At 44.2% G+C, this 24,293-nt stretch overlaps 1 protein-coding gene across 1 annotated transcript in view; it reads left to right on the forward strand.

Moving 5' to 3' along the window:
- LOC137335707 (phosphatidylethanolamine-binding protein 4) overlaps positions 1-14,116 on the forward strand; it is a 332,391-nt gene extending 318,275 nt beyond the window's left edge. The window contains exon 7 of the mRNA XM_068001006.1: positions 7,160-14,116. Coding sequence (XP_067857107.1) covers positions 7,160-7,251 — 92 coding nt within the window. The 3' untranslated portion in view covers positions 7,252-14,116. The remainder of the gene's footprint in view (positions 1-7,159) is intronic.
- Positions 14,117-24,293: the final 10,177 nt, after the last annotated feature.

Genomic DNA, 24,293 nt, shown 5'->3' on the forward strand with positions numbered 1-24,293 from the left:
GTGCCTGTGCCGGCTCTTACATATTTTATATATGTATCTTTTCAGAGGCAGCATGTTGACATTAAAGAATGCTGTGCCAAGGAATTTTAGGATGTAAGTTTCTGCTCACATTCCTGTACATTTCCAAATGAAAGCCATGGCATCAACAAGAGGCTTCAAAAGAAAGTGTTCACCCAAAGGTGAGGATGGGACACAAGCAAGTGTGCTCCTCTTTGCAGCATGTCACAGAGTGGCATTGGCAGAGACCTAGGAGAGGAGTGGTGTTTATTCCCATCCTCAATTGAAAACTCATGTGGACTGGGGAGGGGCGGGGATGAATAAAAAAGAACTCACTAAAGGAATTGATTCTTTCCTAACAAAAAAATTCATTTCAGGATGTTGCACTGTGGCACAAAGTGGTAGGCCCATGCTGCCATTCTCCACATGTTGGGCTCCAAGGGAGGAATTGCCAGGCCAAGGCTAAGCATTTACAGTGAGAGAGGGAATATAAAATGATGAAACACCCCAACCATTTTCATAAGCCTTTTACAAGTTGTCTCAAGACCAAAACAAGCAGAGATCAGAGAGTGCGTTGCTTGCTCATCTTTACTGACTGCTTTGTGGAGATCGAAAGTCAAGGGCTGAAAATGAAGTTAATTGAAGAAAATGGATGGGGAGAAAAGGAATTCTCCTCTCAACAGTTAATAGATGCATCGCTTAATGCAAAGTGAAAAATGACTGTGAAACCATTTGCATTTAAGTTGAGTGATATGTGAAATATAGCATAGTAAATATAAAAAGTATGAAGCAAAATGTAGCTGGAAGACACCTCCTTGAGAACATTCTGGTTATAGTTACAGTCATGAGAATGACACTTCCTTCGCTCACCTTTGATGAATTTGTGAAAGGCAATGTGTGATTGTGGGCTATTATTAAATGACTAAATGGAGAAATTAAAGGACCACATAGTGCAGGGTTACCTCCAAGAGTACACTGCGTATTTTTAGGCAGGGATTCAAACAGCATCCCCAGTGGGTAAAAAAACTTGCAGTTTAACACAAATTGAAAGGCAGATGCATCTTCCACCCAAATGCTCATCACTTAATCCCTGCATTAAAACATAAAAATGAGCCCAATTGTATGTAAGAAATAGAACGCTAAAAACAGAAATCTACTGCGAAAATTAGATTAAATAAGATATGTGCATTTGCACATAACAAAGATATATAAATGGCAGACACACATGGAGAAGAAAAATCAGAGATCCAGTTCACCTAGAAACCTGTTCTTATCTGACATACTCTTAAAGTAAACCCTGATATGACAACAACAGTTTGCATTTATATAGTGCCTTTAACATAGAAAAATGTCACACTTCACAGGGACGTAATCAGACAAAAATGGACTCCAAGCCAAACAAGGAGATATTAGGAGGGGTAATCTAAAGCTTGGTCAAAGAGATGGGTTTTAAGGAGGCTCTGAAAGAAGAGGGTGGCGGAGTGGTGGAGGGCTTTAGGGAGTGAATTCTAGAGCATGGACCTAGACGGCTGAAGTTTTGTCTATCTTTGGTGGGGAGAATTGAGGGTAAGGGATGGACAAAAGGCCAGAGTCAGAGGAACCGAGAGATCGGGGGTAGTTATACGCTCGAGGAGGTTGCAGAGATAGAGAGGGGCAAGGCCATGAGGATGAGAATTTTTAATTGGAGGCATTGGGGGACTGGGAGCCTATGTAGGTCAACAAGGATAGCAGTGATAAGTGAGTAGGTCCTGAGGTAAGATGGAATTTGGGCAGCAGCGTTTTAGATAAACTGAAGTTTACAGAGGTTGGAGGATGGGAGGCTGGCCCGGAGACCATTGGGTTAGTCGAGTGTGGAGATGACAGTGGCATGGATGATGGGTTTGGCAGCAGATGGGCTGAGATGGGTAAAGTGGGGTGATGTTACAGAGGTGGAAGTAGGCAGTCTTTATAATGGAGAGTATATGGGATCAGAAGCTCAGCTCAGGGTCGAATAGGACACCGAGATTGCAAACAGAATGGATCAGTCTGAGGCAATGGCAGGAAGGGGGATGGAATCGATGGAATCGTGGCTGGGGCTAAAAGTGATGGCTTCAGATTTCCCAGTGTTTAACTGGAGGAAATTGTGGCTCAACCATTATTGGATATCGGACAAGCAGTCTGACAACACAGAGGCAGCGGAAGGGTCAAGACAGGTAGTGGAGAGGTAGAGCTGGGTGTTGTCAGCGTACGTGTGGAAGCTGACCCCTTATCTGCATATGTTGCTGCCAAAGGTGAGGAAGAAGAGGGAGCCAAGGATAGATCCTTGGGTGACTCCATGAGTAATGGTGTGAGAGCAGGAAGAGAAGCCATTGCTCGAGATACTCTGGCTTCAATCGAATAGGAAAGAGTGGAACAAAGCAAGGGTAATCCCACTGAACTGAACAATGAACGAAAGGATGGGGGAGAATAGTCTGGTCAACCGTGTCAAAGGCTGCAGAGAGATCGAGAAGGGATAATGCACCAGAGTGACAGTCACAGAGAATGTCATTTGTGACTTTGGTTAGGGCCATTTTGCTGCTGTGGTAAGAAAAAAAAGAAAGAACTTGCATTTATTTGGCACTTTTCATGACTTCAGGACATCTCAAAGTGCTTCACAGCCAATTAAATAATTTTGAAGTATAGACTAATTTTCACACAGCAATGTCCCACAAAGATAAATGGCCAGTTAATATGTTTTTAGTGATGTTGTTTGAAGGATAAATGTTGGCCAGGACACTGGGTGAATTCAATGGAAATAAAAATCGGGAGTTTTCTATAACAGATGGACAATCCGCAATGCTGGTTTTATGTCCAGCTGGTAAGTTGCAAAAACTGCTCCATAGACTAAGAATGAGAAGGAATTCAACTTGTAGAGATATTGGGGTCAATTTTCGGATGGCCAAGTGGGTGCGTTCGTGGCGAGGGTGCTCCTAAAATTGGGGATTCCTGGAGCGGTTCCGGAGCCCGGCTCCAACCCGCCCACTTCTGGGTTCCCCAATGATGCGAATCGGTGCGCACGCAGCCCCCGCATACGGAACTCCCATCGGCAATCAAAGCCGGCGGGATACCACTTAAGATCATTATCTGGGTACTTGAAGTCATTTACAGACCTCATTAGTGGAGATTTTAGGAGGATTCGGATTTTGGACTACCCAGAGCGTGTTTCCCATGCTGGGGGAAACACTCCCTGTTTAAACAGATGTGTTGCAGCCAGCAGTCAGTGACAGCTGCAAAGGTCCATTTAACAGGTGCGGGGTAAACTCTCATTCATTGCAGCAGGGCACTCTGTCACCTCAGACAAAGTTTTGCCTGCCACACCGTTGTCTCCACACTCCAAATTATTACATCATACCCTAAACTCTGCTGTCCAAACACATTTCCCTACTTTGTGGACACACTCACACTCACACCGTCAGGATGGGCGAGGGGGAGGTGTCCATTGTTGCATTCATCACTCCATTGGAGGACGAGCAACATCACCAACCTCGCCAGCATGCTGTCCACCTCTGCCACGTGGAGCTACACAACACAATGCTGCACAACAGGCACCTGCACAAAGTAGTCGTGCAACTACACATTCACCCACTGTAGGGTGGCCCAATGCGTGCATCAAGGGTGTTCATGGAGAACCTCATGAAAGGGCATTATTGCACAAGCCAGTCAAGAATGGCCAAGACTTGGCAGTAGTGGTGACAATATAATATGTAATGTGAGTTGATCAGAAATCAAATATAAGTAAAAATCATGACAAACCCTCAAACACCCTTGTGCATCCCCTTCATGCTCACGACACATTTGCCTTACGCTTCCTACTGTACATATGTGATGCATGCCCTGTGGCTGCAGCACAGGTAGTGGAAGGTTGGGTGAGGCTGACCGTGAAAGAGATGCATCAGAGGGTGAGTATGAAATAGAGCAATGAGATTGTATGAGGATTGGGTTGAGTGGTAGTGGTGGGATGAGAACTGGTGAGGTGAGTAAGTGCAGGTAAGATGAGGATGAGCTTTGAGTGGGTGTGAGGAGTGATGTGATTGAGTAGTGTTGGCAGTGCAGGAGATGTGGCAGATGGAGTGTAGGGGAATGAGTAAGTGTACTCACTTCAGCTGACCTACTTAGGTCATTGAAGTGCCTCCTGCACTGTATGCAAGTGCATAATATGTTGGTGGTGCTGGTGACCTCCTCTGCCACCTCGAGCCAGGCCTTCGTGGTGCCAGAGGCAGGCCGCTTCCTCCCGTCCGCTGGGGAGAAGATCTCTGTCCTCCCCGTCCTCCTCACCCCATCCAATAGGACCTGGAGTGAGGCATCATTAAACCTGGGAGCAGCCTTCCCCCTGGGCTGCTCCATGCTGTAATTTTGGCTCCTTTCTGCAGCATCAGTCAGTGGAGGACTGCCCCTTTAAATAGGGCTTCTCCAGCTGACAGCCTATGATGCGGGTGCGCAGTCCGCCCGCCGTGCAGCTTTCCAGCGCGAAACCCGGAAGCCAAGGTAAGTGGCTCCAATTTACTTACGATCGCTTGGGGAACCCACTGATTTTACTGGGCGGATTACCCACGTGCCCAGTCGATCCCTCGCTGGCAACCTGCCTTCCTCCCAATATCAGGCCCATTGTGTCTTGCATCACACTTGTTTATCTGATTTACCTCTGGACCATAGTTTTCTATGTGGATTGAAAGCTTGTGTTTCAATTATCAACCAAGCATACTATTTCGAATGATCCACCACAGCTTAATTCTCGATATACATGGTGCAATTACTATCAGTAACACTCATAATACTACTTCACAAACATCATAATACGCTGCTACCAATGTAAGAGATCTCAAAAAGATAGCTCCACCTTCTATCCATTTTTTAAAAAATCACTACTGCTGACAGAAGAGAGATTTTTATACCACAATTAACGTTTCATGGACTCAGTTGATATCATCCATTTGACGTATTTTTTGCCGTCACTAAATTAATCCGACATACAATCGCAACAGTAATTTAAATAAACTTACTTGCCGACCATCCGCAAGTAACTCAAGACTATTGCATCACACATGGGCTGCCATGACAAATGCACCCCTGACTGTGTGTCACAACCCTGGGAGTATTACAGAGGTTCTTCTAACCTCCACCACGCAGAGATACTGCAGCAAAAATATATTTATAGTTTGAACTAAATCTGCTCAAAACAGAAAGCACAAAGAACTCTGGTGCATGGTAGGCAGATGTATTGTGTGATGCAATACTTAGGTTCCAAGCTAAGCTAGCTGATCCCAACCAGGGCAGAAGTCTTTTGCCAGAGTTCGCTTCAGCACCTTCAGCCTTTGTAGAGTAACATTTCCGGTTGCTGTCCATTGGCCCTTTCTGGAAAGTGTGGGGGTGACATTGGGCCTCGTTGCACCCATTTTCCGGGCAGAGAAAAGGTGCAAAGAGGTCCAATTTAAGGAGCCAGCCTCCATACCTGAACCGTTGGAACCACGTACCATCATATCGGTTCAAATGCAGAACGGTATCTAGGCCGCTTGAATATGCTAATAAAGGGCCTAATGCCTATTTTGGGACCCAAACCGGAAATTGGTGTGCCCTGAACGCAAGATTAACTGGTTTACATGCGGCCTAAACTATGGTACTTAAGGGAAGCCGCCAGTACAGTTTTTACAAAACACATACCTTTATATGGAGCCAAGAGGGGCAGGGGTGCACTTCTCTGCTTCACAATAAAACTGTGGGTTGCTGCCTGCCACCAATTGCCTCTCTCCGTTCCCCGCGCCCCCTCCCCACCCCCCCCCCCCCCCCCGACTCACCTTCGGCCCTCAGCCAGCATCTTTATGTAGCCAGCCAATCTTGTTACCCCACAAGTGGCGAGCTACTTCTGGGGCTACAGCTGGTGCCCGCAGATTGCCGGTACTATACTGGTGAGGCAGGCGGACCAATCTGCCATGGTATTGTCCCCAGCCTGATTAGGCACGTGCAGCATGCGTGATCCAATTTCGAGGCCTGTATGTCTATAGATACTAGGTAAAGACAGAATTGGACTCAGCTGTGATGCCCTCCATGGTCAAACAGCTTGTCAACACTGAGCCTTCGAGGCTCACACATGAACAGCAGTCACTTGGGCGCGACAGCAAAGTCAAACATAATAAAAGTTTTGATTGTATCAGTGTTGCTTCAGCAGAGGAGGGAAGGAAGAAAAAGACACATGTCAGGATCCTTTTGGATACAGTATTTACCCAACAATCACACCTGGGGCAACTTGTCACTTGCAATTTATATGCGGTTCCGCTTTGCTTATTAGAAAAAGACCATACCTAACTGATCGTGCATCTTGTAAATATCCATCAACAGGAGAACCACACATTACTTTTTACATTCTTCCAAAGTACCATTATTAAACTTCTTTACAGGTTGCAGCCCTCACACTGTGTTTACAAGCAATATTGGAGTAGAAATAGTTAAGAACTAACCAGTTTAAGGGAGACGATTCCCCTGTTCACTACTTGTAGCCAGATTGTAACAGTGTGTCGAAAGAATGCATTGCAATTTTGCAAACAGCAAACGGAAGAAATCTCCCCCATCAATAACATAAACAGAAATATGTAACAAAAGCAAAATACTGATGATGCTGGAAACCTGAAATAAAAACAGAAAATGCTAGAAACACTCAGCAGGTCAGGCAGCATCTGTGGAGACAGAAACAAGAGTTAATGTTTCAGGTCGATGACCTTTCAACAGAACTCCAGAAATATGTATCATATATTGTAAACAACAAATTTACAAAAAAAAAGAAAGGATTACAAGGTGGAAATCATATCTTGGAGTTACATGTGTTGTCATAAACATTCCTTTTGCAAATTTTCTGACTCCCAAGAGCACATTAGACCCTGCAATCATTCACTGCTATCTGATAATTCTAATGCATTAACAGCTTATGAATCTTAAAATCCACACACACAAATCTGGTACAAGCAAATGTTTACAAATCCCTTAGTATGCTAGTTCTGATATACCCATCCCTACGTATAAAGGCAAGTTAGATTATAAACCTCTTTTGCATGCCTCAACAAATTACAGGTAACAGGATACCACTGTAGAGTATTAATATCAGCTCTTCAACTCATGATTGATTGACACTAACGTTGCTTTTTTGTTGGCTCAGGTTCTTGGGACTTGGTTTCATTTGTGACCAGGTCCAACCTTGGAAGCTCAGTGGCGTCAACCCAACTGATGACCCGGAACTTTGAAGACTGAAAGACGGGCTCTACTACGAAAGCTTTCAAAGAGGAACTTCAGCTTTGCATTACGCCCACCACCAGAACAACTCCTTCACTGCTTTTGCTTGACTAATACCAAGACATGAAAAGGCTAGTCTTTCTTGTTGTTTGCCTACACAGGTTTTACAAAAAAAAAAGTGGATAATAAGTGATAACCCCTGACAGTATCATGATTGCAACTGAAACTCTAAGAATTGAAAATATTCTATCAGCAATAACAGGAACGGGGTAGAGAATTCCAAAGATTCACAACCCTCTGAGTGAAGAAATTTCGATTCATCTCAGTCCTAAATGGCCAACCCCTTATCCTGAGCCTATGCCCCCTAGTTCTAGACTCTCCAGCCAGGGGAAATAACCTCTCAGCATCTACCTTGTCAAGCCCTTTCAGAATCTTATATGTTTCAATGAGATCACCTCTCATTCTTTTAAACTCCAGAGAATATAGGTCCATTCCACTCAATCTCTCCTCACAGGACAACCCTCCCATCCCAGGAATCAATCTCGTGAACCTTTGTTGCACCGCCTCCAAGGCAAGTATATCCTTCCTTAGGTAAGGAGACCAAAACGATGCACAGTACTCCAGGTGAGGTCTCACCAAAGCCCTGTACAATTGCAGCAAGACTTCCTTACTCTTGTACTCCAACCCCCTTGCAATCAAGGCCAACATACTATGTGCCTTCCTAATTGCTTGCTGTACCTGATTGTTAACTTTTTTGTGTTTCATGTACAAGGACACCCAAATCCCTCTGAACACCAACATTTAATAGTTTCTCACCATTTAAAAAATATTCTATTTTTCTCTTCTTCCTACCAAAGTGATAACCTCACATTTCCCCACATTATACTCCATCCGCCACCTTCTTGCCCACTCTCTTAACCTGTCTATATACCTTTGCAGAGATTTTGGGCTCAATTTTAACATTGAGAAAAGGGGGGATTGGGGGCAGGGGGGCATTGAAAATTGCCACCATTTCAGACACGCCTCCAACCTGTCCATTTCCGGTTTTCACCGGGGCAAGAAGAAAGGTGGGAGACCAACCCGCTCCCAGGAGGCGGGTCGAGCCACAAAAACCTTCTAAGGAGGCTTTGGGCCTCCATTTTTCTAGACTTCCCGATTTCAACCCCAGGGGGTTGGGATTCCCGGGCTTTCTGTTTTAAGCCTCATCAAAGGAGACGAGAAGGCCCAAGACGAACAGGTAGGTGCCTAGAAAGGCACAGCTTGTGGGCTAGAAGGAGCAGGAGTGCTTCCCCCAGGCCCAACAAGCCTACTTGCACCAACCCCCCCAACGATCGCAGACCCCTGACCCCTGATCGCAGACCCCCCCCCCAATCCTCCTCCCCCCCACTCCGATCCTCTGACCCCGATCCTCCCCCCAACAATCGCGAACCTCTATGATGACCCCCGATCCCGACACGCAACCCTCCTGTGACTGACCCCTGATCCCATCCCCCATGACTCACGACCCTGTGCCGACCTAAGCCCACCTATGTCTAACTATGCCGACGTGCCGATCCTTGCCCACCCATGCCCCCCCCCCCCCCATTCATGCAAACAAAGACTCACCTGCAGACTTACCTGAAGACATCGTCTCCCTGGTTGGTCTCCCGTCTGTCTGAGACCAGCCTGTCAATCAGGTTGGTCAGTTGGACAGGAAACCGACAAAAAAAAATAAAAGACGTCCTTACATCAAAATCGTAAGGACGTCCAGGAAACCCGTACTAATGGATTTCCCAACCTCAATTTGACCTCCCCACCTCCCCCCCACTCCCTTCCCGACTCGGTTTTAAAATTGAGCCCTTTGTGACCTCCTCACAGCTTACTTCCCACATAGCTTTGTATTGTCAGCAAACCTGGATATATTACACTCGGTCCCTTCATCTATGTCATTAATATAGATTATAAATAGCTGAAACCCCAGTACTGATCCTTGCGGCACCCCACTAGTTACAACCTGCCAACCTGAAAATGACCCATTTATTCCTACTCTCTGCTTTTTGTCCGTTTTGCAATCCTCTGTCCATGCTAGTGTATTACCCCCAATCCCATGAGCCGTTATCTTGTGTAACAACCTTTCGCGTGGCAACTTATCGAATGCCTTTTGAAAATGCAAATATACTACATCCACTGGTTCCCCCTTATCTACGCTGCTTGTTACATCCTCAAAAAACTCTAATAGATTTGTCAAACACGATTTCCCTTTCATAATACCATGTTGCTTCTGCCTAATCGTATTACAATTTTCTAAGTGCCCTGTTAGCACTTCCTTAATAATGGATTCCAGCATTTTCCTGACGACTGATGTGAGGCTAACAGGCCTGTAGTTCCCTGTTTTCTCTCTCCTTCCTCTCTTGAATAGCGGTGTTACATTTGCTACCTTCCAATCCACGTTCTAGAATCTAGGGAATTCTGGAAGATCAAAACCAATGCATTCACTATCTCTGCAGCCACCTCTTTTCGAACCCTATGTTGTAGGCCATCAGGTCCAAAGGATTTGTCAGCTTTTAGTCCCGTTAATTTCTCCAGTACTTTTTCTTTACGAATATTAATTACTTTAAATTCCTCACTCTCATTCGACCTTTGGTTCCCCACTATTTCTGGTATATTTTTTGTGTCTTCTACTGTGAAGACAGATACAAAATATTCGTTTCACATATCTGCCATTTCCTTGTTCCCCATTATAATTTCTCCTGTCTCAGCCTCGAAGGGACCCACTTTTGCTTTTGCTACTCTCTTCCTTTTTACAAACTTGTAGAAGCTCTTACAATCTGTTTTTATATTTCTTCCTAGTTCACTCTCATATTCTATTTTCTCTCTCTTTATCTATTTTTTGATCACCCTTTGCTGGTTTCTAAACCGCTCTCAATCCTCAGGCTTACAACTCTTCTTGGCAACATTATAAGCCTCTTCTTTTAATCTAATACTATCCTGAACTTCTTCAGTTAGCCACGGATGGATCACTTTTCCTGTGGAGGTTTTATTTCTCAATAGAATGTATATTCATTGAGAATTATGAATTATTTCCTTAAATGTTCGCCATTGCTTATCTTATACCGTATCTTTTAATCTAATTTCCCAATCCACCTTCGCCAACTCCCCCCTCATACCTAGGTAATTGGCTTTGTTTAAGTTTAAGACTCTAGTTTCGGACTTAAGTACATTACTCTCAAACTCTGAAAATCTATCATATTATGATCACTCCTCCCCAGAGGATCCCTTACTATGAGATTACTAATTAATCCTGTCTAATTACACAAAACAAGATCTAAAATAGCCTGTTCCCTGTTGGTTCCAAGTCGCATTGTTCTAGGAAACTGTCTCGAATGCATTCCATGAACTCGTCCTCCAAACTACTTTTGCCAATTTGATTTGCGCAGTCGATATGAAGATTAAAGTCCCCCACGATTATTGCATTATCCTTGTTACATGCTCCTATTGTTTCTTGATTAATACTCCGTCCTGCAGTATAACTACTGTTTGGGGGCCAAAAACTACTCCCACCAGTGTTTTCTGCCCCTTGTTATTTCTTATCTCCACCCATACTGATTCTACTTCCTGATCTTCTGAGCCAAGATCCTTTCTCACCACTGTCTGTATGTCATCCTTTGTTATCAGGGCTACACCCCCTCCTTTTCCATTTTATCTGTCTTTTTGAAAAGTCAAGCAGCCTGTAATATTTAATTCCCAACCTTGGTCACCTTGAAACCATGTCTCAGTAATGGCTACTACATCAAATCTATTTATCTCTATTTGTGCAACCAATTCATCTATCCTGTTACAAATGCTTCGTGCATTCAGATACAGAGCCTTTAATTTTAACTTTTTACTATTTTACCCTGATTTTACCTTATTCACTGATGCACTATTACCGTTAAACTCTCTATCCCTTCCTGTCACCCTCTGCTTATCTTTACTCAAATCGCGACACTGCTCTATGGCCTTGACTTATCTCTTTAGATTTATAAATTCTCCCCCCGCTTTTTAGTTTAAAGCCCTATCGACAGCCCTAGTTATTCGATTCACCAGGACACTCGTCCCAGCGGTTTAAGTGGAGCCCATCCCAACGGAACAGCCCTCTCTTTCCCCAGCACTGGTGCCAGTGCCCCATGAATCAAAACCCCTGTCTCTCACACCACTCTTTGAGCCATTCATTCAGTTCTCTGATATTTTATGCCAATTTGTACGTGGCTCAGTTAGTAATCTGGAGATTATTACCGTTGAGGTTCTGCTTGTTAATTTGGACCCGAGCTCCTCAAACTCCCTCAGCAGAACCTCCTTCCTAGTTCCACCTATGTTGCCGGTTCCTATGTGGACCACGACAACTGGATCCTCTGCCTCATGCTCCAAGTTCATTTCCAGCTGCGAGGAGATATCCTTAACCCTGGCACCGGACAGGCAACACAGTCTTCGGGACTCCTGGTCGCGGCTGCAGAGAACAGTAATAATCCACCTGACTATACTGTCCCCAACCACTACCACATTCCTTTTTACTCCTCCCACTTGAATGACTTCTGTACCACGGTGCCATGGTCAGTTTGCTCATCCTCCCTGCAGTCTTTGTTTTAATCTATACAAGTAACAAGTACCTCGTACCTGTTGGACAAGGTCAAAGGATGAGGCTCCTCCATCACTGCATCTTGCATCCCCATACCTGCCTGACTCGCAGTTACATCCTCCTGTCCCTGACCACTGACCAATCTAAACTACTACCTAACCTAATGGGTGTGACTGCCTCCTGGATCAAAGTAACTCTTCCCCCCTCCCTGATACATCACAATGTCTGCAGCTCGGACTCCAGCTCAACAACTCTCAGATTATTCGTTGAGTATATTCAAGGCTGAGATCGATGGATTTTTGGACTCTAAGGGAATCAAGGGACATGGGGATCTAGCGGGAAAGAGGAGTTGAAGTCGAAGCAGGATAATTGAATGGTGGAGCAGGCTGTATGGCCTACTCCTCCTATTTCTTATGTTCTTAAAAATCGATGAAATCTAGGTAGCTTTATTTCAGCTCTGTGTGTTAGTGCTGAGAGAAGAAGGTAGATTGTAAACTCTTTCAGGGGGTTTTCTTATCAGACAGAAAGGTCCCATGTGACTGGGAAGGTCTCCTGTCTGAAGAATACCAAGAATCCTCAGTGAAATGAGCTCCGGTGTCAGAGTGCAGTTTTCAGTGGATATACTCAGCAATTGTCATGAACTGGATTATGATCTGATCTTCACGCACTGCCTGAAAGTGCGGTTGAAGCAGATTCAGTAGTAACTTTCAAATGGGAACTAGATATATACTGAAAAAGGAAACATTTGCAGGGCCATAAGGAAAGAACAGGGGAGTGGGACTAATCAGTCGTTCTTTCAGTGAGCCGGCACAGTCACGATGGGCCGAATGGCCTTCTGTGCTGTATGATTCTATGTGTTGGGCAATATTACTATGAAATATTATTAGATTATAAGGAAGTTGAAATTCATGAGGGTGTTTTGGGGAGAGGAGAGGAGTTGGGGATGAGAAGTGTAATAAAACCTAATTCTGCCAAACCTACTCCACAAATCATTAGTTTGAGGGGTGGAGAGCAGTTTCTTTGTTTGGTTTTTGGTTTAATTGTGCTATAAATTTACTGTCTAGACCAAGTAATAAGGATATGAATTTCCTGTTTCAGGTGCTTTTGTTCTGTATTTTGGCCCTACATCCTGAGAAATATTTGTGGTAACACGACCACATAAAAACAAATTTAGGTCCAACTACATTTTTAAAAAATGGCTAATTGTTACAGCATTGCCCTTCTTGTCAGTCTGAAGACCAAGGTAGTTCTCTTTAACCGTGACCACCAGTCTGTTCATACTTTTTAAAGGAAAATTGTTTTTGCACCAGATAATTAGGATGAGGAAAATTATTCACCCCACCTTAGTTCAATTGAGAAAGACCCTACAGTCCTCCCATTGCAACATCTAATTGTTGCTTAAATCACCTCCACTACCCTACCTGGAGGTCCATTTCCATGTATTGATCACCCTTTGTGTAAAGAAGAACTCCCTGATAGCAGCCTGAAATGTTCTTTTTTTATCCGTTTGAAGCTGGGTGTCCTTGTTCTACTCCCATGATTTAACTTAAAGTAATATTCTGGATTTATCTTTTCCATTCCCTTGACTGCGTTATATACCTTTGTAGGATCACCTCTCATGTGCCTCCATTCTAGAATGATAAAGCCAAGGTTTCTCCATTCTTGAGTAATATTTGTTCATTGCGACTCTTTTCCCCACCTCAATCCTTGCTTCCACATGACTCCATTCACCTGGAAGAATGAGGATGGGTTGAGTCTGAGTGACGGGTCGTCCGACGACTCAGGCACATGACAAGGCCCGAAACTGAGGATATCAGACTGCCTCATGTTTTTTCTGCCCATTCAATAATGAAAATGTGAAAGTATCTTTTAAACCAAGATGGATTTGAGACCGTAGAGAAAGTTACCCAGTTGCTTTACAAGTGATAATTGGCTCATCATAAGACTGCTAACTATTTTGAGTAACAAGTGAGTATAATTTATTGTGTACATCTCAAGATTTGGTTAATACATTACGATTGATGTGTTTTGAATTATCCATTGATGTGAATATGATTTTTGGTAAAACAATGAAGGCTGACAAAAGAAAATATGATGCTATTAATGACGTAGCTGGTATGTGAAGCACTAAATTGCTGTTACTATCTCCTCATGATAAAGTTTCATTTTTACACATCTTTTTCCTTCTGTAGTTCAGCATGAAAACAATGAATAAAATGCTGCTTTATGTAGTGAAAAATGCATCCAACTTGTACATCACAAAGACTTAATTAAACCAGATGAAATACATTTCTGATTTTGACACCCTATGACCTAGATATCTGCTTCTGGATTAGTTTGTTTGATGAGTGGGACCTACAAATTGAATGAGATATAATTTGTATTTGATCTTTCTGCATGTTCTTAAGTGCATCAAAGGCAAAGTGCTTTCCCATCTCTCTGTTGCCAAATTTATATTTAATATCGTATCCTAACTTTTAGAAAATATCTTCCATTTTCTATGTTACTTGTATCCTCACAGAGACCACCATTTCAAATCTCTGCTTCTAGTTTTTCAGCATCAATCGCGTCAACATCAGAGTCTCTGGCATCCTTTCCTGATTATTAAGTTGTGAAGCATGAAACATGCTATCTACAATTTAGAAGACAGTGCTGGGGCCATACTGCAAGACACCTCCAGACCTTCCTTTGAGCATCCAATGGCTTGCTCAATTCTTATCTTTGTCTTCATGTGTGCTTTACCGGAGCGCTCCTCTGCGGTACTGGTGGTCCTACCGTGACGTGTCGTGAGCCACGGGAGTATCAGGAGTTCCTGTTGAAATTAAGCTGAAACACCAGACTGACAAAGTATAGAAGCATCATGACAGCTCCCAAGCAGTTGTGAATTCACATGCTGTGCCTGTCATCGCAAATAAGCTGCACATTTAAAGGATGGGAAGCATTTGTGTTTCATACAAATGTGGGGGTTTACATTTGGGGCATGCAATGCCACATGGGTACAATCAGAATCCTGAGCAATCTGGCAATTCTGAAAAATTTGATGGCTCTCTCAGTCATTGGTCTGGGAGTACTGTCAAAATTGTATAAATTGAGGTGTCCTGGCTTAAAGGGCATAGGTGGCATGCTTTATAGAGGAGCAAATTAGCTGATCTAGCAAACATCCCAGTGGCTCCCAGGATTGAGGCTGTGACATAAAAATTGAGAGCTGTGGTCACTTTCTCTGCCGTAGTGGAAACTGTGCATGGTTGGCCCCGTCAGAAATTCCTAGCCCCACAAAGGTGCCATTTTCTATGTACGTGCTCTTTCAACTCAGGAATTTTGGGGCCAGTATTCCAATGAGATTACCAGTGCATTATAAAGCATCAACATAACCTCTGTTCCACTTTTCGATGTATTCTATTTTTTAATTGCTTCTCCACTTTGCCTTGACATTGAAATTGACAAGTCTGCTGTCACTTCCAGGTTCCTTTCTAAGTGTTCCGAGGCTAATTCTGTTCCCTTCATTGTATACCTATGTTCCTCATTCCTTTTTCCATTATGTAGTATTTTGCATTTGTCAATATTACACAGAATTACATTAAAATTACAGCACAGAAACAGGCCATTCGGCCCAACTAGTCTATGCCGGTGTTAATGCTCCACATGAGCCTCCTGCGACCCTATTTCATCTAACCCTATCGGCATATCCATCTATTCCTTTCTCCCTCATTTACAAATCCAGCATCCCTTTAAATGCATCTATGCTAGTTGCCTCAACTGCTCCATGTGGTAGCATAGGAACATAGGAACAGGAGTAGGCCATTCAGCCCCTCGTGCCTGCTCCGCCATTTGATAAGATCATGGCTGATCTGTGATCTAACTCCATATACCTGCCTTTGGCCCATATCCCTTAATACCTTTGGTTGCCTAAAAGCTATCTATCTCAGATTTAAATTTAGCAATTGAGCTAGTATCAATTGCCGTTTGCGGAAGAGAGTTCCAAACTTCTACCACCCTTTGTGTGTAGAAATGTTTTCTAATCTCGCTCTTGAAAGGTCTGGCTCTAATTTTTAGACTGTGCCCCCTACTCCTAAAATCCCGAACCAGCGGAAATAGTTTCTCTATCCACCCTATCTGTTCCCCTTAATATCTTATAAACTTCGATCAGATCACCCCTTAACCTTCTAAACTCGAGAGAATACAACCCCAATTTGTGTAATCTCTGCAACCTCCACATTCTAACCACCCTCTGAGTAAAGTTTCTCCTGAATTCCACATTGGATTTATTAGAAATATTAAATCTCATTTGCCATTAATCAGCACAATTCCATAAACAGAATAAATCCTTCTGCGAAACCTTAACTGAATTCTCAATCCGTGCTGCACTCCCTATTTTAGTGCCAATGGCAAATTTAGCAAGCTTACAATTGGTTTCTGAATACAGGCAATTTATGTTGGTGAGAAACAAGTGTCCTTGTGGTTGTCTGCTCAGCTATCTCTCCCAAGTCCGATATCCTGGCCTAGAAATTGCATCGTGCAGCTCCCGTTTTTCAGGCCACAGGGCAAATGCGTTGTTACAGAATCAATGCAGAGTGCCTTGCTGAAACATAGGCATGCCTTTGCACTTAGTAAGTACATGAACAGAGTGCTGTGCCTTCTCCTTCTGTGATGCTCTACCAAGCTTGCTCTACCAACCGTGGCAACCTTTCTGAGACCGGCAAAATTGTTTCTTACCTGTTCGAAGGATCAGGTCACAGGTGAAGCAACATTCACTCGTTCTGCTACCCCATCCAGATTTCTCTCAAGTTCCTCTTCAGAGGTAGATGGCACCAAAGATGACCGCCCTTCTCTCCAGCAGGACCTCCAAGGCTCCCAGCAGGACTGGTGGCGTTCATCGAACTGGTCTTGCGGCAGCTATTTCTACCCGTCGGTAGTGGTACATATTTAAGGCGCCGAGTGGCCCTTTAAAGACTGCTGCTGCCAGATACTGCATCCTTCACTTCATGCAGTGCGTGACAGGAATGCTGGAAAATTCAAATGAGCTGACAGGTCATGACACTGCAGGCGCACGCTGCAGTCGAAGAGCGGCACTTTGTTGCCATAGCGCCGGAGCCACATTCTTGGCTCCTTGCAGCCTTTCAAAACGGGTTTTGTAGGAGAAAAGTGAAATCCCAGTGCAGAAGCTGGAACGTTGCACCAGGCATCTATTTAACTATTTTGGTTTGCAATGTATGCCTTCAGTTTCCGACAGGCATTATTTTAACGGGGGCGGTCACCTATTACAGGTTACCACTGACAGCAAAATAATACTGAGGGGAAAATCTAGGCTGAAATGTGTACAGGCACTGTAGCACGCAAAATGCAAGCAGGTGCCAAACTGCGAGCTGAAGGATCCGGGTACAAAACATGCCTATGGCCCAAAACCTGCTATCCCAAGTCACGGGGAGGATGCAGGGGAGGCCGCAAACGGACAAAGAACCCGGCAAGGCCAGAGACGTGGAGGTCCTGCCGAACTTTTAATGACAGGACCTCATTACCATTTTTTAAATCCGTCTCCCGCCCGGCAGCCGGCCAAATTGAAGGAAAATCCAGCAGCAGGAAGCCGCAGCTGGGGACCCTTGGGGATGCTCCCCGGCAATCAGTAGGGGAGAATGTCGTCTGTCGTGGTTAGGTGGGGGGGGAAGAACAGATATCGGGGCTTTAAGTGGGGAGGGGGGGAAGGGAGGCGATCGGAAGCAGCGAGAAAGAGGCCGTGATCGGCAGAGGCTTCCTTGAGGGGGGGTTAATATCGAGGCCATTACGTGACTGGTGTTTGCAGGAGGGGGTTGCACCAATTATCTTGACATCTTGCACTCCTAGTTACGTGTGCAGCAACCACACACCAGCAGCAACAGCGCTAGGATAATAAACCAATGTGGTTTGCGTTCCTGCAAAGCAGAAAAAACATTGTGACAGTTAAAGGGCATATTTTGCTTGTGGGAAGATTTGTCGTTTTCGTACCTGTGGGTTGATATTTCTGACTGACACAGCAGATCTGTGTGTTATGACTGAAATAAGTGTCGTTTTGGAGTTACGTCAATTAGTTACAAAATAGCTGACAGGTGTATCCGTGCATTTAGAGAATCTACAAGGATTGCCGGGAGAAGAAGTGCTTTTGTGGACTTCAGCTGAAAAAAAAATCGATCTGCTACGAACTGCACAGAGGCAGGAGAGCTTTTCTCTTGCGTCCAGTTCAGATCCGTGTGCACTTGGAGCAGAGCTTGTGTTGTTGCTCGCCAATCTGTTCACCCGCATCAACTTCCTTCACTTTTTTTTCCAATCGATTGGCTTTTACCACAAGTGACAATCAGACAAGTATTTGGAAAGGAAGAATGTAAAGGATATGGGGGAAAGGGAAAGGGATTAGAGCAGACAGCTCCAGCTGAGGAGCTAGCACTGAGGAAAAAAGGGTGTAAAAGAAATTAAGGATAGTATCCAACTAAAAACAAGGACATATATGGTAGCCAAACTTAGTGGGAGGATAGAAGATTGGGAAGTCTTCAAAAGACAGCAAAAAGTAACTGAAGGATTGATTAAGAAAGGGAAGATAGATTATGAAAATAAATTAGCAAAAAATATAAAAACAGATAGCAAGAGATTCTATAGTTATATAAAAAGAAAAAGGGTGGCTAAGGCAAACGTAGGTCCCTTAGAGGATGAGACCGGGAAATTAATGGTGGGAAACATGGAGATGGCAAAAATGCTGAACAAATATTTTGTTTCAGTCTTTACGGTAGAGGACACTAAGAATATCCCAACACTGGACAAACAGGGGGCTCCAGGGGGGGAGGAGCTAAATACGATTAAAATCACTAAGGAATTGGTACTCAGTAAATTAATGGGACTCAAGGCGGATAAATCCCCTGGACCTGATGGCTTACATCCTAGGGTCTTGAGGGAAGTGGCAGTGGGGATTGTGGATGCTTTGGTAATAATTTTCCAAAATTCTCTGGACTCAGCAAAGGTCCCGGCAGATTGGAAAACTGCTAATGTAACACCCTTATTTAAAAAGGGTAGTAGGCAGAAGGCTGGAAATTATAGGCCAGTAAGCCTAACATCTGTGGTGGGTAAAATTTTGGAGTCTATTATTAAGGAGACAGTAGCGGAACATTTGGATAAACATCATTTAATAGGACAAAGTCAGCATGGCTTTACGAAGGGGAAGTCATGTCTGACAAATTTGCTTGAGTTCTTTGAGGACATAACGTACAGGGTGGATAAAGGGGAACCAGTGGACGTAGTGTATTTAGACATCCAGAAGGCATTCGACAAGGTGCCACATAAAAGATTATTGCTCAAGATAAAGAATCACTGGATTGGGGGTAATATTCTGGCATGGGTGGAGGATTGGTTATCTAACAGGAAGCAGAGAGTTGGGATAAATGGTTCATTCTCGGACTGGCAACCTGTAGCCAGTGGTGTTCCGCAGGGGTCGGTGCTGGGTCCCCAACTCTTTACAATCTATATTAACGATTTGGAGGAGGGGACCGAGTGTAACATATCAAAGTTTGCAGATGATACAAAGATGGGAGGGAAAGTAGAGAGTGAGGAGGACATAAAAACCCTACAAGGGGATATAGACAGGCTGGGTGAGTGGGCGGAGATTTGGCAGATGCAATACAATATTGGAAAATGTGAGGTTATGCACTTTGGCAGGAAAAATCAGAGAGCAAGTTATTATCTTGATGGCAAGAGACTGGAAAGTACTGCAGTACAAAGGGATCTGGGGGTCCTAGTGCAAGAAAATCAAAAAGTTAGTATGCAGGTGCAGCAGGTGATCAAGAAGGCCAATGGAATGTTGGCTTTTATTGCTAGGGGGATAGAATATAAAAACAGGGAGGTATTGCTGCACTTATATAAGGTATTGGTGAGACCACACCTGGAATACTGCATACAGTTTTGGTCTCCATACTTAAGAAAAGACATACTTGCTCTCGAGGCAGTACAAAGAAGGTTCACTTGGTTAATCCCAGGGATGAGGGGGCGGACATATGAGGAGAGGTTGAGTAGATTGGGACTCTACTCATTGGAGTTCAGAAGAATGAGAGGCGATCTTATTGAAACATATAAGATTGTGAAGGGGCTTGATCGGGTGGATGCGGTGAGGATGTTCCCAAGGATGGGTGAAACTAGAACGAGGGGGCATAATCTTAGCATAAGGGGCTGCTCCCTCAAAACTGAGATGAGGGGAAACTTTTTCACTAAGAGGGTGGTAGGTCTGTGGAATTTGCTGCCCCAGGAAGCTGTGGAAGCTACATCATTGAATAAATTTAAAACAGAAATCGACAGTTTCCTAGAAGTAAAGGGAATTAGGGGTTACGGGGAGCGGGCAGGAAATTGGACATGAATTTCGATTTGAGGCTAGGATCAGATCAGCCATGATCTTATTAAATGGTGGAGCAGGCTCGAAGGGCCGATTGGCCTACTCCTGCTCCTATTTCTTATGTTCTTATGTTCTTCCGGTAACAGACACAGTGGAGGTAATTTTAACCTTATCAGCCTGGCAGGAAACTGACGGGATTGGATAGGCCATCTGTTTGATACCCCGCCTGATTTTACTTGCCTTTGTGTTTAATGGAAAGTAAAATCGGACTGGGTGTAAAGTAGGTGGCCAATCCAATCCTGTCTTGTTTCCCATCAGGCGGGTTAGATTAAAATTGCCCCAATGAATCGAATGGCCTCCTTTTGCGCTGTGGCTCTAAAATGAAATCTAGTGTGCACAAGCTACTCGCTATTGATTTCTTTGGGAAAAAAAACACGAGCAGAGGTTTTAACTCCCAGGCGGATTGCTGGGGGAGAGGCTCCAGACTTCCTGCCCGGGAGTTGCCATGGGAGGCCGGGTCTAATTTGGCAGCAATCTACCGGCCTGAAACGGATGTAAAGAGGCAGCTAGTCACTTTGCCACTTTGCCAAGATTAGGCAGCCTAAAAGTCGCCCACTGGCATTCAGGTAAGTCACGAGGAGGGAGAGGCCCAAATTTTCCTTGTCGGGCCTCTGCTCCTGCGGGTTTTATGGTCAGAGCATCCTTGGATGAAGCTCCGGCCAGTAGGCTGTTAAAATTGACTTGCGGTCCTTCCTAAGCAACAGGCCCCTGATTTCCATATTGTTATGAGGTCTCCACCTGAATCAGGCTGATGCATTAACCGCCCGGTGTTAAAACAGCTGCAGAGCAGTGTCCGAGCAGCAAAAGGTGCCACACAGTTTCAACTCCTATTCTACCTGGCTTCCACTGGGCGGGGAAGAGTTAAAATCCCACCAGCAGTTTTGTAAAGGGATGACCTTTTCAAGCAGGGATCTTTTGTATGGCTGAGAAGAACTCACAAATGACAGTCATTTCCCCACACCAAAAGTTAAAAGTTGGAAGTGATACCTTTTTAAGCCATCGCGTCCAATGAAACATATGAAAACAAAGGAGTAACTGGTTGCCAATCAAGTTTCAAAAGTAGATTTCAGGCCTTGCAACTTTTTAACTCTGGGTCTTCGCGCAAGATGTATTTGGTATCAGAACCTCAGAAGTGTGCCATTAGCTTGGGAATTTCCATTAGTCACAGTCTTGATCATTGTCCGAAACTGCTATTGAAGTGGGTTTGGGGCACTGATTGAAAGTATGTGTCACCCGAGTTCAGGATCCATTTTAATTCGGCTGTAAAGCTGCCTCATGAAGTGGTTACCATATTAATCAAACGCCAGGCTGCCTTGAAAGGCAGTGGAACTGATGCTGCACCCAAGAGCTGCAATACAGGTCAGCATTACTTATACCTTTGGAGGGAGTTGCAACTGCTAACCTCATGGTACATTTGATCATCATCTTCCCATTTTGGTACAAACACAGTGTGATAATGCAGCCTGGGGAAACACCGAACCCACATTAAAATAGCCTACAAAGGGAAAATCCCTGAGACGATAGTAGTGTTATCCTAGCTATTAAAGTTAATGAGAGCCACAGTGCACTGTAACTGTGGTGGATTAGAAAAGTGTGATGTATAATTTCTCAGAAGTAAACAAATGCTATCTCAAACATAGCTCGTGACATTTCAATTATTAGTAATGTGGGAATTTTCAGTGTGCACAATACTCAAGGTTGCGTTTGAAACCTGGTGCTGCAGTTAATGGAGTGGTATTGCCCGCATTGTAGAGTTTGTACCCAGGCTCAGCACTGGGGAGATTTCAACAAGGCTCCATTTCCCAGAACAGCTCGGGTGAGGCCACTGGGAAAATTCAGCTCAAATTCCACTAAATTGTGCGCATTAGCCACAGCCAATGCCAGAATTACTGTGGCACAGATTTATGTAAATGTAATTTTCTAATTCGATTCTAGTTTTAAATTAATCTTTCTATGAACTTTAATGACCTGTGTGTGCTGGCATTACCAATCATACTATTAATAGCATGTTCCTTTGTTGCTAAACCCTGTGAATGTCATGTAAGATTACTTAAGATAACAAAATGGCACCAGATAACATAAGATAACAAGTGGTCATTTTATAAATGTCATCTAATGAGACTGGGTTACTTAGTATTGTAAGTGTGATATGAATAAAAAATCTCAAATGAGCTGTAACTTTACATCCAATTTTAGTACAAAGATTTGAATAAAAGGATGAACAAGCATTATTTTATGACTATTTTTCTAAATTTACTCTTTTGGCCACTTTGGTCCCCCTCTGCTGATTTCCCCCTTCAATGCTTTCTTCTTGAGCCAAAAATGCTGATCAGTTTGCTCTCTGCACATCTCCAGGGTTACTGTTGGTGCTGTCTTTATTAAGACCGTGGTGAGAATGTGGAACTCGCTACTACAAGGAGTAGTTGAGGCGAATAGCATAGATGCATTTAAAGGGAAGCTAGATAAACATTAAGGAGAAAGGAATAGAAGGGTATGCTGATATAGTTAGATGAAGTAAGGTGGGAGGAGGCTCGTGTGGAGTATAAACACTGGCATGGACCAGTTGGGTCAAATGACCTGTTCCTGTGCTGTAAATTCTGTAGAATCATAGACTGGTTCTATGACAAATATTAACACCTGTGATGTATTTGTATATTTGTAATATTTAATGTAAGGAGGCCATTCGGCCCATCGAGCCCGTCTTGGTTCTTTGAAAGAGCAATCCAGTTAGTCCGACTCCCCTGCTCTTTCCCTGTAGCCCTACAAATTTTTTCCTTTCAAGTATTTATCCAATTCCTTTTTGAAAGCCATAATTGAATCTGCTTCCACCACCCTTTCAGGCAGCGCATTGCAAATCATAACTACTCGGTGCGTAAAGAAAGTTTTTCCCCATGTCACCTTTGGTTCTTTTGCCAATCACCTTAAATCTGTGTCCTCTGGTTTTCGATCCTTCCGTCAATGGGAACAGTTTTTCTTTATTTACTTTATCTGAACCCTTCATAATTTTGAACACTTCTATCAAATCTCCTCTCAACCTTCTCTGCTCTCTGTAATTCTACATCCTGCAATCCATCAGCATAGGCATAAGGGTCAATTTTAACCCTACCCACGCAGTGGAAGCCAGGAGGGCATTAAGATTGGCCAGGAGAATCAGCAGCCAACATCCTGCACCGTTTGCACTGTCTTCGATTTAAACCTGTTTTTCTGAGCAGTCAGTACTGCTTACCGCCTGAAGCTGGCATCTCCTTCCTTAAATGTGCAAATCGGGGTCCGATGCCATAATTTGGGCCCCGAGTGCAATTTTAACTGGTGACCTGAGTGGGGAAGCCGTCGTAGCTTTCTGGCCCGATGAAGACAGTGTGAAGAGAATCCAGGGCCACAAAAGCCCCAAACAGGTACGTTTTTATTTACTTTTTTAAAAACTTTCCTTGTGCGGTCAGGGGGAACTGAAATGTTCCTCTGGGCCCCATAGTGAGAGATCAAGCCTCCCCTACCCCAAGTAAACCCACCACCCCTTTCCGAACCAGAGACCTTCCTAAAATCCCCTCCCTGCGGCTTAAGTGTTGCCGTCGGCCGTTCCTTCAGTGCCGGCCAGCAGCCTCCTGCTTCCCGACATTCCTGTGCCACTTCCCATCCGTTTTGGGCTTGGGGCAGATTGCAGTTTTGTTTCAAGCATTCGACCTCCATTGGGGCAGATTGCAGTTTTGTTTCAAGTATTCGAACTCCTCCATTCAAGCACCTTGAAGGGTGCTTTGCACACATTCAATGGGGAAACGTTGAACTAGCTGGCCGCCCGCCCAATGACACCAGCTCAAGGCACAAACCCTTTTCAGGCCCGTGCCTCATTTAAATTCGATGGGTGAGCTGCCAGCGCGAGTCACACTGGTAATTAGACAACTCGCCCAATGGTGGGTGTAGGCGTTTTGGATGGGCCCGACATCAGTTCCTGGTGCCCTGGGGAGGTGCAGTGCTCATTGTGGAGCTGAGCTGAAGCCAGTTTCTGTGTACTGGAAGGCAGAACATGTCAAGTGGGAGAGCACCTGGATTCTCAGACTATGCCCCAGA

Source organism: Heptranchias perlo, chromosome 20, assembly GCF_035084215.1.
Source record: "Heptranchias perlo isolate sHepPer1 chromosome 20, sHepPer1.hap1, whole genome shotgun sequence".
NCBI classification, from domain to species: Eukaryota; Metazoa; Chordata; class Chondrichthyes; order Hexanchiformes; family Hexanchidae; genus Heptranchias; species Heptranchias perlo.